This window comes from Numenius arquata, chromosome 11, assembly GCF_964106895.1.
Source record: "Numenius arquata chromosome 11, bNumArq3.hap1.1, whole genome shotgun sequence".
In the NCBI taxonomy this organism is placed as follows: Eukaryota; Metazoa; Chordata; class Aves; order Charadriiformes; family Scolopacidae; genus Numenius; species Numenius arquata.
The window spans coordinates 30,036,632-30,055,269 of NC_133586.1; the positions used below are offsets into that span (position 1 = coordinate 30,036,632).

Consider the following 18,638-nt stretch of genomic DNA (forward strand, 5'->3'; position numbering starts at 1 on the left):
TTTTTTGGTCTCAGTATTATATTAATTCAGATCTGCACCAAAGTTTTCTAAAAACATCTTTAAAAACATTCTTCAGAAATTGCTGAGTTTGGGGAGGAAAAAGTAAAATTGGCCACTGACCAGTATAATCTTCCACTCCTACCAGCACTCTCATAAAATTAATTTTTATGTTGCTTTTAACTATATGTAAATTCATGCTGTATTTTTAAACACACATGGAAATTTAAACAACAAATAAAAAAATCTAAACTGTGTAAAGGGCATCAAGAGATCACAAAAATTCTTATCCGGCTAAATCATAGAATCATAGAATGGTTAGAGTTGGAAGGGACCTTAAAGATCATCGAGTTCCAACCCCCCTGCCATGGGCAGGGACACCTCCACTAGAGCAGGTTGCTCAAAGCCCCATCCAGCCTGGCCTTAAACACTTCCAGGGATGGGGCATCCACAACTTCCCTGGGCAACCTGTTCCAGTGCTTCACCACCCTCACAGGAAAGAATTTCCTCCTAATAGCTAATCTAATCTCCCCTCTTCCAATTTAAAACCATTGCCCCCTGTCCTGTCACTACACTTCCTGACAAAGAGTCCCTCTCCAGCTCTTCTGTAGGCTCCCTTCAGATACTGGAAGGCTGTCAGATATTCGTAGGCTAAAGAACAACATCCTTCCAGATCATAAAGTCTTTTAAAAAGAGACTGAACCTTTGAGGTTGATAAAACACAGTGACAAAATACTGATGTAAAAATATATACAGCATTTTGATTACTCATTGTTTTGTGATCTTTTGTCTTATTTATGCCATTTTTCTTTTTCCAGTCTCCACTTTACTTTTTGATCAAAATTGCTTTTGAAAGTCTTACCATGGTTTGTTCTGGAAAACAGACAAAAAAAATCTCCAAGTAATACAAACATCACGGTCTTTTCAACTGTCAGGAGGATGTGTTGAAACTTCATCTGGCTACAAAAACAAAAAACTTGTCTTCAAATTGGCGTTCCCCCAATGAGCAACTTTAGCAGATCAACTAGTACCTTCAGAGCGTTTTAATGTATTGGGATTTTAGCGTGCCACTTACTAGCCTAGCACTCTTAGCTATATCTATCCTACAAAATAAACATACAGAGACTTGGAAGGTGGAATCATCATACCTAGTTCATAACATTTTGATATTTCAACTCCTCAATTTTCTGTAATACTAATATATTGTTGGTTGACAAAAACTAGAAAAACACATAGTCCCAGTGGAACATTTGATTCAGTTCAACAGTTGAGGATTCCTCCTGAACTCACAGAATAGTTTGGGTTAGAAGGCACCTTAAAGATCATCTCATTCCAACCCCCCTGCCACGGGCAGGGACACCTCCCACCAGACCTGGTTGCTCAAAGCCCCATCCAACCTGGCCTCGAACACCTCCAGAGATGGGGCATCCGCAGCTTCTCTGGGCAATATGTTCCAGTGTCTCACCACCCTCACAGTGAAGAATTTCTTCCTAAGATCCAATCTAAATCTCCCCTCTTTGAGTTTAAAACCAGTTCCCCCTCAACCTACCGCTCCACTCCCCAATAAAGTCCCTCCCCAAAATTCATGCGCAGTTAATAAGGAAGGCTTTTTTTTTTTTCTGAACTAACTATTTAGTTAGGTGCAAGTGCTTTCCAAGGGCCACCAACCACTCACCTATCCCACAGCTGATGCCAAGGTCCCCTGCCACTCATACCTGCAAACTCACACCTGACCACATGGGCTGTGGATTCTGGGCAATGAGTCTTGTGCCTCATCCCTCCTGTCTCAGATCCCGCTTTGTCTGGTTCCCATCTGTTAGAGCATTCCTGCACTTACAGGCAAAGCCTGCTATGTTAAAAACTATGTTTTACTGCGACAATTGTATGTTTAACATCAGGTTACTTTGAAATCTTGCACATTAGGTATCCCATATAGATATGGACTTCACTATCACTGCACTTCAGAGCAAGTCCCAATTATGCCATTGATTTTTCCTTCAGTCTGTGGTTTTGAAACATTAAACAACAACTATATGGCAATATGAATTTAAGAGGCTTTTTCCCTCAAGAGCTGAGATAGTATTCATATTTCTAGCCTAAATACTTCTTAAAGGACACAACTGAACTTGGGAATTGCTAAAAAGGCTCTGTACCAGAAGAAAAATTCTTAAGGTTTTAGGAAATACATTTTGCACTATTTTTTTCCACCAAAATTAACACAAAAAGCCAAATGACAATTTAAGAGAGATGGCAGCAAGATCATTTGAAAAAGCTCATTAGCTCTTGTTAAATTAGAAACTCACAAGCTGTAGAAGAAAGGAAGGAATGCTAAAATGCAGTTCAGTCACATCACCTTCAGGTAAATAAAGCCAACCATATACATTTCAGCCATCGTAAAGTATCAGTTGTGCCACATGCACTAAGCAAAAAGGGCAGAGAAAGAATTAGAAGTATGAACATCAATTATATTTGCTCATTACCTCTTCTGGGCTTGGTCCATGGAAACTCCTGGGAACACACCCTCCCCTTCTGCCCTTCTCCTGACAGGATTTGATAGGGGTTCCCAGGTTGCAGAATACACGAGCTGTTTTTCTGGCTTCCACTTCCCAAAATGGAAACATACTGCAGATAACAGAAGAGGATCCAACAGGAGCATGAAGGTAAGAGGGTTACAGAAGCATTCGTCTGTGCTGCTGAAAGCACATATGTCTCTTATGAGCTTCAGGGTACTGCCTCCAGGTACAGACATGCTACTGCCTGCCCATAGATCTATTTTACTGTTGTCTATAGCAATTATACCACGTAGGCAAGAAGCAAACCCCAATCTTGTATCATCATCACCAGCTGATGCTCTCAAGTTTTGCTGAACAATGCCAATTGATACCATCTTACACATGCTTTTCCCGTTACCTCCTTCCAGGTTATTTTGCAAAACTGTATTTCCAGTTCCTTCCATGGTTGGGATGGCCTCTTTCCCACTTTATTGTTAAGACTCTCCAGATCAGAGATAATTCCAAAAATTCTGCTAATGCTTTCTCTTCTTGCTGCTTCTGTCCCAAGTTAGCACCCAGAAGTCCATATTGGTACCTTTCTTTCTTTATCCCTCTGTCAGCGTTGCTCCTGGCTAGCCTTATTCATCTTCTCTTTATCTTGGTAACTCTCTGGCGTATCAATCCTCATGTCTCAAAATTTACCTTGCGTTTTCCACACTGAAGATACTGCCACTTCATTTACCTTCACTAGAATTTTTTTTTTTTGCTGGGTTTTTAAAAGCCTTTATTGACCAGCATCATTCTGCACAGGTCAGAAGTCCTTAAGAAAAGACAACCAGCATAATAAAATCATGTAATTGCTTGGTGAATGCAGAGGAAAAAAAACAAACAAAAAAACCCAAAAATGCATTAAAAATATTTTGCCAAGGATCTAAAGATTCTTGCAAAGAATTCCTTGAGAGAAAAAAAGAACTAGAAAATTTGACAGACACACTCTACCACCTGCATATCCAAAAATATCTACAGATTTCAGCAGAAATATAAAACTTCAAGCATAACAGTCTCGTTGACAGCAAGACAAGAAGCCACTTTCCACAAGTGCCCTCTCTCCCCTCATCTGCATTTCAGATTACGCTGTATGTTAATTTACAACCTCGAGTCATCAGAAATTTAAGACAGTCCGTACAAAGATGTTTTTAAGTGGAACAGGAGGAAGCTAAATGATAAAGATACACAGTTTGCCCTCCTACGCAAGAGGGTCTTCTTATTACTTTAGCTGCTCCAATAGCTAACAGATTTCCTTTGGGTCTTTTGGGGGGGAGGTTTGTGGCTGCCAAAGATCATATGCAGAACTAAACCACAATACTCTCTTCTTGGAGCTGCTGACAACAGAAAAATATCTTTTAATAAAAGGGCTGTAGGAAGGTAAAGTTTGTGCAGAGATTTAGCTCAACGTCACCCTCTGTCTTGAAAGTTGAAGTGATAAAGGCCTTTTAGATATGTCATCTCTGTACAGGAGAATTTCTCTTATGTGAGCAATCAATAAGTGAAGCACTTTTTTTAAACATCTCATTACATATGAACAAGATTAACTGAAATGGAACAATTTAGCATTTTTTCAGGCATATTGTATAAGCATAGCTCTAAGTAAATTATATCGCTGGACCTAATGTAGGCTTTAAACTACCAATATCTATGAGTCTGTTTCCTTGCTAAATAGTCATATGACCTCCAGAAACAGAGATTTCAATTCTTATTCTGAAAAACAGTACTGTAAACATGTCCAGGGGCTTAATTTATTCAATTGTTTTGTGGAAATTTACTGTGCATTTCTGTAACAGCATTTTTTGATATGCTACCACATCTTCTCTCTTGCAGAACGTTAAGTCACTTGAACAGGATTTAAGGTAAATCTCTATCAATTTGAGCTATTTGTTTGATGTTTGCACATTCCTGGTGCGAACACAAGTACAGAGGGCTTTCCCATGCCTGACAAATATACTCACTACTGTAATTTCTCTGTTATATGGGACATAAAAAGAGAAAGAGGGATAGAGAGAGTATCAACTTCACCCTCTCCAACTGTAGCTTAAACAGTAAGGATAGAAAAATAGTGATGCTGGGGTAATTAAATATTTCTTAGAATAGTATTCAAAACCACTGTATGTTAGGAAAATCATAATTTTCAGGAAAACAGATTTGAATCTAAATTAAAATCCTATTCTCCAAATCCACTACTCCACAGCTGAAGAATTGAGCAAATTGATACTTTCGATTCAATAAGTGAATCAGTACTATTAAACCATATTTGTATATTTAACAACACAATATTACAACTGCGAAAATCACCTCTTAATTTTGGATTTCTTTAATCCGCCAAGTCATTCTATTTATTCTACATTGTTCCTATGTTCAGATACCCCACCTTGTTCTACAGATAATCATCATGTTTTGGAATGCCAAAGCTGCTGTTTTATCAGTATCACACCTATATGCTAAGAGGATCGGTCACCACACTTCTGAATTTTTTTTTTTTTTTTTTGGTATACAGCATCTTAAACTGGATACAAAGATCCTCAGCAGTAAAGAGATACTGGAGAAATACTGGATAAATCCCACCCCGTTATGGTTTTGCAAGCTGTAGAAATAATGAGGAAACACACAGATCAACAGAAAATTCACTCTAAAACAACACTTCAGAGGAATTTTACTAACAAAGACTGTTCTGCCTGGCAAAGCGATGTCCTCAAAAAAACCCCCAAACCACCTCACAGCAAACCCCCTGCGTGGGATAGGTATACTCAGATCGAGGTGTAACATTGTTATGCTGTCAAAAAAATGAAGGAAGGAGAGGAATTCAAGAGACTGAATTTAAGATGGAAGAGTCTGTCATGCAATAACAGCTTATAAGAGTTACAAAGCCGACATATAAACACAGAAAGCAAAGCTGACATATTTGATAACCACAAAGCCTGCTTATTCCAAATATACTCTCAATTACAGTCATTCTGGATTACACAAAATGAAAAAACAAGTTCAGGGAAGTGCAGTATTACAATGCTTGTCTCAGTTTCTATGCTGTCAAGCTCCCAAAGCTTCCCTACACGTAACGGAGTCTCCCCAACCTCCCGCCCGGGCAAGCACTCATAGGAAGAGAAGGCAGTTTCACAGCTTCCCACTCTGGGACACAGCCCACCCTGCACTCATCCTGGGGACACCGCGACAACACGGGAAACAGGTCATGGCAGCTTCTTATGCTTTGAAGCTGAATGTCATCATGGAAGGTAGATGTTTTCTTTAAGGGTCAATTCTAAAACCCAAGCTAAGCCTTACCTGTGCAACACCGTAGCACAAAAGCAAATACTTGTGGGTAGTGGACTTTTTTGAAAAGACCTTAATATATTAAGCCAGCACCTCATCTGTGTTGCTTTCTTACAATTACCCCGGAATAGCCAATGCACAGTAACAAAAGCTTCATTACAGTGTGTTAATAGTAAAAACGAGCACAAAGGTTCATTTTACTTAAGGAACGGTAGAGAAACAGGCAAACACAGATGAGAGATTGTTGCACTGAGTCAACAAGAGAGAATCACATAACTCAAGTACTGAAGACATCTAAAACCACAATCTGTTGTGTACACAGTGATTTCAGAGAGCAAATAACATTTCATTTTTCTGTGCTGTGTTCTGGTCGAGTCGTCCACAGTCGAAGAATCCTGAATATAAGTACAGGATTTTAGTCCTCTATCAATACTAGATAATACATATTTCTAAGTCCCTCAAATTTAATGTTCTTTCTTCTAATTAGACTGCTGCTAGATCTGTAGGCAGTCTTATAAACCACTTTAACCTTATTTTAATTTTTCATTATGAAAATTATAACTGTTCATTAACTTTGGAAGACACAGAATTACAGCTGTGATATATCATTCCTCATATTATTAACAACCTACTTTATAAATTCAGTGCTTGAAGCAGATATTGGTAATAATGTCTTACGAGTTTTATTTTTGTAAGAATTTACAAAAAAAAACTTAATAGGAGCACACACACTTAGTTTCCTATCCATATAGAAAATTTTATTCAGTCATGATTTTAAAATTAGTGACAAAACATAATTGCACCAAATTTAGCAGACTCATAAGAAAATAAAACCCAAACCAAGAAACCACCTGACTAATAGTTCCCTCCCCATCTCTCCAATTTTTTCTAAGATTAGTTAAACAAGAATGGTGTCCAGACTATCACTTTTTGTTTAGTAAACTTTTAGAATATTGTGAATAATTTTCATCAGAGGTAATAGTTTCCCACAGAGATTAAGCACTGTTGTAGCTTTGCTTCAGTATTGTTCAAATGGCTGTCTTGGGGATAGAAAAACTCCAGGAGACAACTGGATATTGCTATGAAATCAAATGTAACATTACTTATAAAAACTATTTTTTGGTCCTGTAATTGCATACTTTGGAATATTAATATTATATCTATGTGATCTTAAAGTGATCTTAATATGTCATCTTAAGTGCATTCTTAAAACACAGTATTCTACTGGAAATAATTTTAAAAAGCTAGAATACTGTGTAGACCAGTTACCACAGAATGGGCCGTTTGCTTGGGGGAGGAATGTTTATGCAATTTGTTCTACATGACGGTCTCTTTTTTCTATTTTTTAAAAAATTTTATTTATTTTTTAAATTTTCAGACTTAACATTGTCTCTGGCTTAAGTAGAAAAACCTAAAATACTGGTAACTTTTACTTCAATACTTATACAAACTGAACTAGTTAACGTATTTGAGAAGACAAAGTTGTACTGAACACAGTCATCCTGCAGCCGAGCACTTACTATTTCATATCATCAAAATTTAAACATGGTTCTAGCCAGCAGTCAGCACACAATTTGCTAATTTCTAGGCAAAAACTGATCAAATACTATCCAAATTTTTCACATGGAACACTGGAAAAAAAATGTCTGATGCTGGATATTTGTTTAAATTTTCTTGATATTAGACATTTCTTTACATTCTACAAGAAAAACAAAGCTAATTACCATTATCAAACACAATGGTAGTTACACAGAGCTCAGAGAACAGAATCATAAGCAAGAGAACAGGCACTGCTTCCAGTGTTATGGCAAGAACATTTTTGAATGTCAAATTCAGTTTGTAACATCCAGTTTTCGACCAAAGTTTAGAAAATAGCCTAGTTCTTAACTACTGTGTTTTTCATAGCATTTCTTTAGACTACTAATTTCTCCCATCATTTTATGGACTTGCTAAAATTCAGCTAAAATGAAATCTCCTACTTTACTTTTCAGTGTATTAAGAAGAAACAGAAAACTGGGTTGAGTTTTCCTATAAGCTTTCTGCATCCATTTTAACAAGGTTCTATCACACACACACACACACACACACAAACATCTGAGACCCATGTAATATCATGTATAAGAAACAGCATTCCTCAGAGAAGCTTTTTCTCCAAACAGTTTTAAAAGTTATCTTTTGATTCAGAATTAAACAGGATGTAGTGATTGCCACCAGCAGAGGAGTAGGAATCACAAACAGCTATAACCCAAATATTCTAAGGAAATGTAAGCAAGTAATTACAAATAAAACTGCTTACATTCATGCAACTTGTTTGGCAACAGCAGTATACCATAAGGAAAGCTGCTACAATTCATAACAGCATCTTGTAATAAAACAGCTTTATGCATCCCTCTCAAACTGTTTAGTGCTCAAATCTCATCAGATGGCTGAGTAAGCATTACACTTCGGGACAGTAAATCTCTGTTTCCAATATGGTCTACATTCACAGACATGTACTTTCGCATTCACTGTAAGACACTTCCAGCTAAGCACTCATATAAAAAAATAGCAATATATAAAAATATCTGCATGTTATTTTGTCTAGTCAGCTATCTAGACTCTGAAAAAATTTAGGAACCTTGAAGGACCAGCAGCTCAACAGGAACTGACTGCTACCAGAAAAAGCTTATTTGAAGTCTGGATTTAGAAACATGAAAGTAGTATGAAAGGGCTATCTTTATACATGTCATCATTTCTTCAACATGTCTTTATCCACGTCAGAGGCACATACAGCATTGCTATGGTACATTTTGCTTCCTTTAGAGAAAAAGTAAAAGATACAATAGGGTTTAGAAACGAGCAACAAATCTGATTTCATGACAGAAGATGATAATATACAGACAGATGCTTTGAAGAGCTCTACCTAGATAGATAGATAGATAGAGCCCACAGAAAAGACAGCTGGCTTAACTGCAGCATTTAATTGAATCTGTAAAGGAAAATCACTGGGTATTATGGGTGTTCCAGTGAAACAGAAAAGGGCATCACCAGACCTAATGGCTAGCAACTGAAGCCAGTTTCCAAAATCCAAAGAGAAGCTGGCATCTGCTTTTAACATGGAGGCCCACTTCCCCGAGATGCTGCCCGTCAGTGGCAACAATGGATTTTCTGCCTATTGATGTTTTCAAGACTCCAGAAAGTGCTTCATTCAAGGACAGATTACTGGGATCAATGTAGAAATAATCTGATGAAAGTTAATGAGCAACTGGATAGTAGGGCAAACAAGATAACTGGTAGACCTTCTGACCTTAAACTCTGAATCCAGAGAGAAATAATATAAACCAAAAAGAATAAATACAAAATACTGGGCCCTGCTTACCCAATTATACTTTCTTCTCATTTTCCTTTCTACTAATTTTGATTCCCATTTATGGGCTTTAAGTGAATTGGTCATCAGCACTTTGACTCAACTCCAAAACATCCATAGTTCTCTATGGAAGACAATGAGGTTTTGGTGGTGTTTTTGTTTGTTTGTTTAAAAGTATCCTTATGTTTTTCTTAGTAAGTAAACTGCATGTATTTGGGTCCAGTCAAAGTATTTGAAAATATAAAAACCGCGTAATCCATTTGAGGTATAAGGAGAACAAACAGGGACAAGAATACAAATATGAACATAGCAATCATCACCACAGATCAATCAGTTGTCCACTGAGTCTAGAATTTACTTCCAAACAACAGTAAGATATTTCAAAAGAACACGGGGGAAAAAAAGTAAGGTGTAAAAGACAATCACAGAATAAACACAATAACACAATAAACACCTAAAACCTGTTCCCAATGCATTTGAGCTGGAAGCCTTAACCCAAAAATATATAAATGTCTAATCCTTTCCTAATTTTCCTGGAGATGCAGACCTTAAACAGCTTGTATCGGAGAGTTCAACAATGTATAAATCAAACTAAATGTCTTTTGTCAGTTTAAAATTTATGGATTTCCACTTTATTTAAATATTTCTTTCCTCCTGTATTATGAGAAAGAGGAGGAGAAGCATATGGCCAAATTTTTCTTTACCAGAAAATAAGCTTTAGAGGGGTTCCTAAGTTCACAGCAGAAACAAAACAATATTCAGTAATGCATATTGGACTGGACTACTTGACTTCTGAAGACTAATTTTCTGGTACATGCCTAGGATGCGGGGACAAAGATGCCCAATTCAAACCCAGATCAAGCGTAAAAGCTTTTTAAATGTGAGATTTTCATGGTAATAGGTGTATTAGAAAACCATTTGAGTCTCTTCTTTTTATCCGTTTGAGAACATTCACAAGCAATCAGCCTCCTTTCCAAACTTTTCTTGCTGGAAAATACACCATAAGAGAATATCCATGTTAAACTGCAGATGCTTCTGAATACAAGAATCCAGAGCAGGTGGAATATTTGCAGAATTTGCATGAATTAGCCATTTTTCTCAGCAGGATTAATCACGAAATAAGTATTTTCATTTAGAGTATCTTATTTTAAAAAGAAAAGTATTATTTCATCTCCTTAGAGTATATTATTTCCCTTTACAATGGATTTTAATATGAGAAAGAGCATGGATGCTCCACACGGATATGCCTAAATATTACAAACTTCTTAGAAGAGAGTGTGCACATGTGTGTATGAGAAAATGGAGAAGGATTTATAGGATCAAAAATTATTATTTTCAGTATCCAAAGTCTTAGACTTCTATTACATAGCTGAGCAAAGGGATGAGGAGAAAAAAAGTATACAAAGAATAGGTTTTCTTCAACATTCAGTTAGGCCCTGGCAGTATAAGGCGAGCAAACCCCACTCCTCTATTTTGCAGCACAAGATCTTTTTGCTTGATACAAATTTGCAACTATAAAGTATAGGAAACATAATTCCCATAAATTTTGAAGAGCTTTTGAAGGGGTATTTGCATTAAAATGGTTACTAAGCCTATTCTAAAGCACACCTAAGGATTTTAAAAATTTCTTCTATTCACAGTGTGTGCTAACTACATGAGTTGATAATGTCTACTTTTTAGAAGTTATCCTTTTATATCTAGTTTACATAATGTTCATGCAACTTGGTAAATGGCTTAAAAAAAAACCAAACAAACTAACCTGGTTTAACTTAATTAATTAATGAGGAGTCCAGTATAGCAGCAGTAAAAAAAAGCAGAAGCTATTTTTGAAAGCTAGCTAACATTTTAAAAAAAAAGGGAACATAAGTCTATACATACCTATATATTTGCATCGGAAATCCCTGCATTCTGATTCTCTAATTTAAACTGTAAACAAATGCTGATTTTTAATAATGATCGCTAGAGAGAAACTGCCAAGAATAAAAAATTATTCCCTGAGAGAAACTGTGTGTACACACAGAGTTCATATTATATCTAGCTGTTTGTTGTTTATTCTACAAATACATATTAATATTAGAATAGTACTGTGTTTTTCAGCACTGGTCATATTAATTATTACTGGAGTCCTCTGTCAGCATCATAGCTTCTCTGTAAGAAGTTTCAAAAGACAGTACTTTATTAAACTTCAACTTCATCTTTATTATGTTCGCCTAGAACAAGATTCCTGATAACACTTTAATTGATTATATTGTGTATTTAGCTTGCTAGTTGATTATATTCTTTCTACAGCACTGACATTTTAAATACTTCAACATGCTGTACTGCAACAGCCACCTCTGAATCGCCAGGCTGGAACACCTCTCCTGTCCTTCAGTATCTGCTCCCTCAGAGGAGGACTCCTAACAGCCAGGATGCTGATCCAGAAGCTGGCTCAACTAGTCCAATCAGTAAAAGAGGAAGAGCTACACCTTCATTCCACAAGTCCCTGTTGGACAGCCCGGCTTCTCAGGGGTTAGTTCCAGCAAATCTGAGCAACCAACCCCACCCAGCAAATGAAGTCACAATGTAGGAAGATATAAAATGGTGAAAAGCCAAGAAAGGAGGATGGAAAGTAAGAGATTATCAGAACTGACTTATTACCAATCAGGGAGCTTGCTGCTCAAAAGGGGAAAAAAACCCAAACCAAACCAAAACAACACCCCCCCCCAAACCAAAAAAACCCTTGTTCTTTACTGCAATCATCTTGCCATACAAAAAGAGATGCTGTGACATATACAAAGCAATTTGACTGTGGTAAAAACAATCAAAATATTTCAGAAAACTATTAGGTCCAGTTTAATATGATTGTGTTTTTTAGACTTACTTTTAATAACTTCAATCATATGTTTTAGTTATAACATTTCAAAGCAGAGACTTACTGCTAAACTAGATCTGACCTGAGAATAAGAAAGCAGTCAATTCCCTAACTATTGGCTAATAAATTTTGCATCAGCTGAAGCCTGGTGTTTGGCTCGGGCAGAAATACAAAATCCATGAGCTATGAATGGCAAGTGAGGAACTCTGGAATAGCAAGGTTTGAACCACATCTTTGAAACCCAGTTTAAAAATCTAACAGCTCAGTAGGTGTTCTTTTAAGCGGAATCTGGTTACAAAGTTTACTTGAAGAAAAGCTGCCTTTCAAAGCAAGCTCTTTAAAGAAAAGTTTTCCAAAATCCTGATTTTCTGCCTCTAAGGACATCTACCCTCACCATGCTGTGTCAGCAGATGAAGTCAGAAAGAAGGTGGTTTGTTTTTTTTTTTTTAAAAAAAAAAAAGATAAAAGTTTGGTAATTGGTTCTCTTTGGTGGAAGAATACATGGCATATAGAGAAATTCACATATTACCACAGGATTGTAAAATATTCCAAATATTCAGAGGTGTCAGAGCTGTTTTAAGCTTTTGACATATCATAGGAGAAAGTAGAAAAGTTTCTATTCATCTTAAAATACAGTATTCAAAAAAGGACTCCTCAACTTTAAATAAAACTTGTAATGTTTGAGTGCTCACTCAGATCCACTGAAGAACTGTATTTTTCAGATTGATTGAATAACGAATATCCAGTGCAGGTACTGAATTACAAATACATTTCTATCTATGGTAGGGAAAATCTAAGACAAAATAATAGCTCAAGCATGCATTGAACCTGTCATTCTAGCCAAGAATCTGAACACCTGTTTGGAAGATAATCAGAAAATAAGCTTGACACAAAAATACTAAACCTATTCTGAATTTCTTTGTACAAATATTATTACTGATATGTTAAAAGCAGACTTTAAAAGGGGAATTTTATTACTTTGAAATACTACAGGTAAACATCTTAGGAAAAGTACAGTAGAAGTAATGCCAGACTAAGGTGCTTCAGGTATTATACAGTCACCTCATCCTTCATGCCTTTATACCAAAACTTCCAAATGCCACACCAGAAAGTAGCATCTACAACCAAAAGGAATTTTTTTGGGTAGGTGCATTTGTCAATGATCAGCACAAAAAGCTTATTGCAAAACATGCAAACAGTGACAAAGTTTTTAAATTGTATTCTCAGAGCTAAACTTCCACCAACATTCAATTTTCCTATCAAATGCTTTATTCACACTAGCTTAGAGAAGTATTTATACTTCTGAGATACGCTTTTTCTTGAAGAATGAGACAAACAAGTCAGAACAGGAGAACAATATAATACTGAAGCAAACCAAGATCTGTTTCAGACTTCTGAGCTCTGAATATTGTTTTTGTTATTAGCATTTCACTGTCGAACCATCATAAACAAAAATGGAAGTAGTACAACTTGGTCTTACGCTTAACAGGTTTTCAAAACCGAGTAATGTATGAGCAAGCAGCAGCTAAAAACAACGGCTTGGAGCAGTTCCAGGGCCATGGTTAAACCAGATACTTTTCAAGAAGTCAATTGCATATAGCTTTACTAACAGAAGAGTCAAAATATTGAGGAAAATATCTACAATTGCTTAAAAAATATGTGAAGCTTTTTTATAATAGAAGAATAAAAAAAAAATCTCTAAAGACTATTTATTTTAAGCATGTTTATTTCCTACAGAATTTAATCCCATCAAAACACCCACTCAAATTTAGAATAAATTTACATGTATAAATTCCTAGATGTCTGCAGCTGGAAACCGCAAGCTTAAGGCGTAATGAACAGTATTTCCTGCTATATGAACCACATTTTTATCCATATAGTATTAATGTAGAAAGTGGCAACATGTACCAAGTCTTAATCTAGATCTACTGGCCACACTACCTCAAATTTCATGTCAGTAGTGGAACTGTACAATAAGAAAATATCAAGCTTTCAAATACAAAGAATCATCATACAGTCTTATTTCCTAAAGAAATTTCCTTTCTAGACTTAACAAAAGCAGGAAAAATAAGGAATTAATGTTCATATTATTTAACAAAAAACCCTTACTTTAGCTCTCTAAAATAAACTTTATTCATCTAGACATAACAACACAGACTAACAGGGGAGGAATAAAAAAAAAAGCTGAGCATTTCAATTCAGTTACCAACAATTTGCACTCCCCTTCATAAAGAGGGCAGATAAGAACACATTAAGAGCAGGAGGAGGATGAGCAGTTGTCAAATCAGTAATCAAGAGAGAAAGAACACCCTCATGAAATGCCAAATAATGACCTGGAAACTAAAATGAGGCACTTGAGCTGAAGCATCAATCACCCAGATAGGGAAAAGTAATATTTAGATGACTCCTTTACACAAAAGCTGAACAAACCACAGTGAAAATGGCGCCAGTAGCTCATATGATCTAGCCGCAGTCTGATGCGTTATCTCTGGGTAAATACCTATAAGCAAAGAAAGACCCTACAAGAGCAGAGATTACCTCAGAAAATAGAACTGCGTGTTTGATAGACCAAGCGCAGTGCAAACACTTCCAAATGTATATACCCAAATGCAAGAGAAACAGGGGATTTGACAAGGGTTTAATTAGCGATGCTAATTAATAGATATTTTGATTTAAAGGTGAAGACAGACACAGACTGCCACCAAAATGCTTTAAGCAAGTTGCATGACATGATATCAAGTATAAAAAAAATAACCTCTCATTGAATGATCTCCACAGAAAAGTGTGATAACTTAGAATTTCCTGAGTCACAACATTAGAAGTGTGTAGTAGAGAACTATCATAAGCCATTAACAAGCACAAATATAAAAATAGTTGAGTTTCGGCAATTAAAGGCTTAGTAGATAATTTATCTTCCATTGAGAGGGGCACAAAGGGCTACACATTTATGCCTATATCTTGCTTGATATAAACCATGTATCATTCTTCAACTGAAACTAAACCAAATAATTTATTTTAAAAAACATATCTATTTGTTGACCGAGTGGCAATTTAATCAGGCTATTTGGTCACGTTAACCAGACGATTAAAGACTGTTCTGATGAAGCCATGTTCACGAATGGTTTCAACACTCAGACTTACGATTTATTGAGACAAGTAAATACCTGAATGAGAGTAAAACTATGTGTGTGTACAGGGCAAAGGCATAATCACAGTTTTTCAACTAAAAACATTTAGATTGTTAATTCATTGGACATAGCAGGTATTTAAAGCAAGGGAGATTTTATAAAAGAAGAGATTACTTCACCTTGCTTACAAGTTCCCACAGACAGGTTATTTCAAATGTTAGTTCCAAGATATCGATGCTGCAATAACGTATTATGGCCAGTTATAAAAGTAATTAGATGGGTTTCCACCTTCCAGTTTTTTTATGAGGTGAAGGATAACCAGTGACAAAATGAAGTCAGAGGAAATAGCATTCCCATATTTCAATTACACAGCAGTTAAGAACAGGAAAGGAATTCCGAGGCACCCGAGTATTAATGAATATCCATTGGCCATACAGTGTTTTACCATAACAGTGTTTAAGTTATCTTTTCAGCACAGGTATTCCGTTAAAGAATGACAAGTTTAGGTGAAAATGCCATTATTATTTCTACAATGAACCTAGGAAATGGAATACAAAGTTTGCATATTGGCCAACTGTGAGGTCTGTGACAAGCACAACAGCTGGTTAAGGGTCACTAGCCTTTTTGTTTATCAAATGTTTTGAACATTGTATCTTGGTTTGCTTCATTTACAAATAGTGAATTCCAGCCGTAGCAGAAATCTGAGAAGCGAAAGAACTTCCTAATTAAAAAAAAAAAAACAACAGTTGAAATGATGGTAAAATGGCAAACATTCTCTTACAGCTCTTTCATTAAAACTTGTAACTCCTGGTATACTTTAACAAGCAGCAGAGATTGCCTACCAAGGATTACTGCAAAATAAACCAGTTCTGACTTTAAACATACCTTGTCTGTGAAACTCATCCGACTCCCTGTGAACCAGGTCAGAAACTCGATTTCCATAGTGCATCCTGGTGTCATGATCATACGCCTTCAGTGTCTCACTGGAGCTGTAAGACTTCTGAGTGGGTACTCTGCAGTCTTCACTGTCCAGTGAAGAACTTGTATAGCGACATTCCTTTCCGCACCGGCCCCTTGTCAGAGAACGGTGTCTTCTGTCTTTTATATCCATTATTCTGAGTCAGGTAGGACGTTTTCAGAAAAGCCACTCTTATATTTGAGGTCAGTCACTGTCACCTAAAACCAGGAAAGGATAACAAAAGAATGAGCGATGTTGCTACTACATTTTGGTTTATTCCTTTCCCTGACTTATCCTTGAAGAACAATGTGGCACAGCTCAAGAAGAAAGAGAAGAGCCACATGATCCATCCTCAGAAATTGAAATAATTGACCCGAATGGGTGGGGGGGAAGAAAATCAAACGCTGTAAGAGAATTGCATTCTATCTAAATTATCATCTCATTGAAGAGTTTAAAAAACAATGATAAAACAAAACCACTGTTAATCTTTTGATTTTGAATGACAACACGGAACTGACAGAATAATATTTGTTCCCGTTACGCAACAGTACAAAGAAAAGCAGACTCAAACCAGCTTTAATTATTTCCATTCTTCCTGCAGGAGGGCTTGCAATTAAGAATGAAGCATGGAGGAGAGCTGCACAGAAGAGATGATTCCTACTCAGCATTAATGCATTACAGAGGTGTACATTATCCTTTAACAACGTGTTCGTAAGCAGCAGCAACTGATTTTATTACCCCTGGATACCATAATCCAAGGCCCTGTTCTCAACAAAAGGTTGGACCAGGTATCTCCAGAGGTCCTTTCCAGACTCGACATTTCTGCATTTTTATGATTCTCTGAGCACACTTTGGGAATTGGCTGCTCTTGTGCCCCAGAGAACATGACTAGATGCTCTTCTTCAGAATCCCTGAAGATGACCAGTTTATCTATCTCGGAAGTTGGAGCTCTTCAAAATTGTGTAAATATCTTCTTGCTCATTGGATCAGAAAGAGATAGATTCCTACAGTCTACTTAATTCGGACACCCTTACTGTGGCATATATACTTTAACATATGCCCAGTTAGCATGCATAAACTGCAAAATGAAAGATACTGTAGAAAGCAAGAAAGAAACTAAGCATGAACACCCTAACCACTGGGGTCCTAATTATTTTGAGCCGGTATTTGTATGTACGTCTTTCTCTCATGGCATCCCGTGCCCAGGTCTCTACTAGTCCTGAGAAATCCTCACGGCAAAACATTTTGCTGGAAATGAAATCTTCCCCCACAAAAAAAATACTCAGATTTGCAACAAGCAAAAACTGGAACAAAACCTCTGCTGTTCTATACATGGCTGAGGAGGTGAGGAAATGGGTTTGGCAAATTTAGCCGGAGCAGTTAAAGACGTTTCTTTCCCATTGTCCCCCCTCAGGTGAGGTGCCTACTGGAGAGCCCACCCAGAAGAACAGGAGCAGGGCCTGCAAGCCACCTACACCCAGCCCAGGCCGGAGTCTTTACTTAAACTACCAAAGCTCTGCAGCAGGACAACTCCTTCTGCCACCTCCCCCACCAAAGTAACAAACCCCAGTGGAAGATGATGAAAACCCCAGAAGGCAGTCATGCTTTTCACTGTTGTAGCTGTTTGCACCCGTAGGACAGGAGGGCCTAACACTGGCATAAGTATTGGCTAAATCAGTGCTTTTTGGCTGGAGCAGGTTATGTCCCTTAGAGATAATAAGTGTACTTGGCCAGAGGAGCTAGTGAACTTAAGAAAAGGTTTCTTGGCTTCATTTAGACTCTGACATTTAGACTTCTTGTGTGGGTTTTTTTTTCTCCTTTCTCTATTTTAAAGAAGAAAGTTAGGTAACGAGGAGAAACAGCTGCTTTAAGCCACCCACAGGTACTCGGCAATCTGTGAGCAATAAAACGTGTAAACACGCTTACTTTTTTCTCCTTTTTATTTTTAACTATGATAGTACATTTCAGAGGGGAAAAAACCCCCACAAAAACAACACACACAGAAAAGCCAAAACAAAATCAGAAGATGTTCAGCACTTAAAACCGGGAAGGTGAGTTTTAGAATTTTATATCAGAGAAAGGAAGACTCAATATACGCTCCTGTTTTGCACCTCTCTGAATGTCTAGCGGCTAAGATGACTTCTCTGTATCTGAATTATTCAGTTCAATTCTTTGCTCTTGTAATATTTATTAAATGGTAAAGCATGTTAACTGTAAAGCACGTTAACACTGGTGGCACAAATACTTGCTTGAAGTTTGAGGAGATGTATGATTGTTTAGATTATCAACGCCTGGCTCTGATACCAGTTCAATACTATCTCATCAAATCCAGATATCAATATATCACAATTACAAAACACAGAAACAGATGAATACAGTACAGTATTGAGCAAAACCTGCCAATTACTCTCTAGATGTCTTCGTGCTTCTGTTCAATACAAAAGCCTATTATTCCATATGAAGGTATTGTCTATCGGTTCAGAAGAACAAACAGCTTTTTGTTTTTATGATTGCTAAACCTTAAGCTGTCTGGCCTGATTTC

The 18,638-nt window shown here is 36.9% G+C and overlaps 1 protein-coding gene across 3 annotated transcripts in view; it reads right to left on the reverse strand.

Moving 5' to 3' along the window:
* TENM2 (teneurin transmembrane protein 2) overlaps positions 1 to 16,249 on the reverse strand; it is a 520,319-nt gene extending 504,070 nt beyond the window's left edge. For all 3 annotated transcript variants that reach the window (XM_074155640.1, XM_074155639.1, XM_074155638.1), the window contains exon 1: positions 16,024 to 16,249. In XM_074155640.1, coding sequence (XP_074011741.1) covers positions 16,024 to 16,249 — 226 coding nt within the window. The remainder of the gene's footprint in view (positions 1 to 16,023) is intronic.
* Positions 16,250 to 18,638: the final 2,389 nt, after the last annotated feature.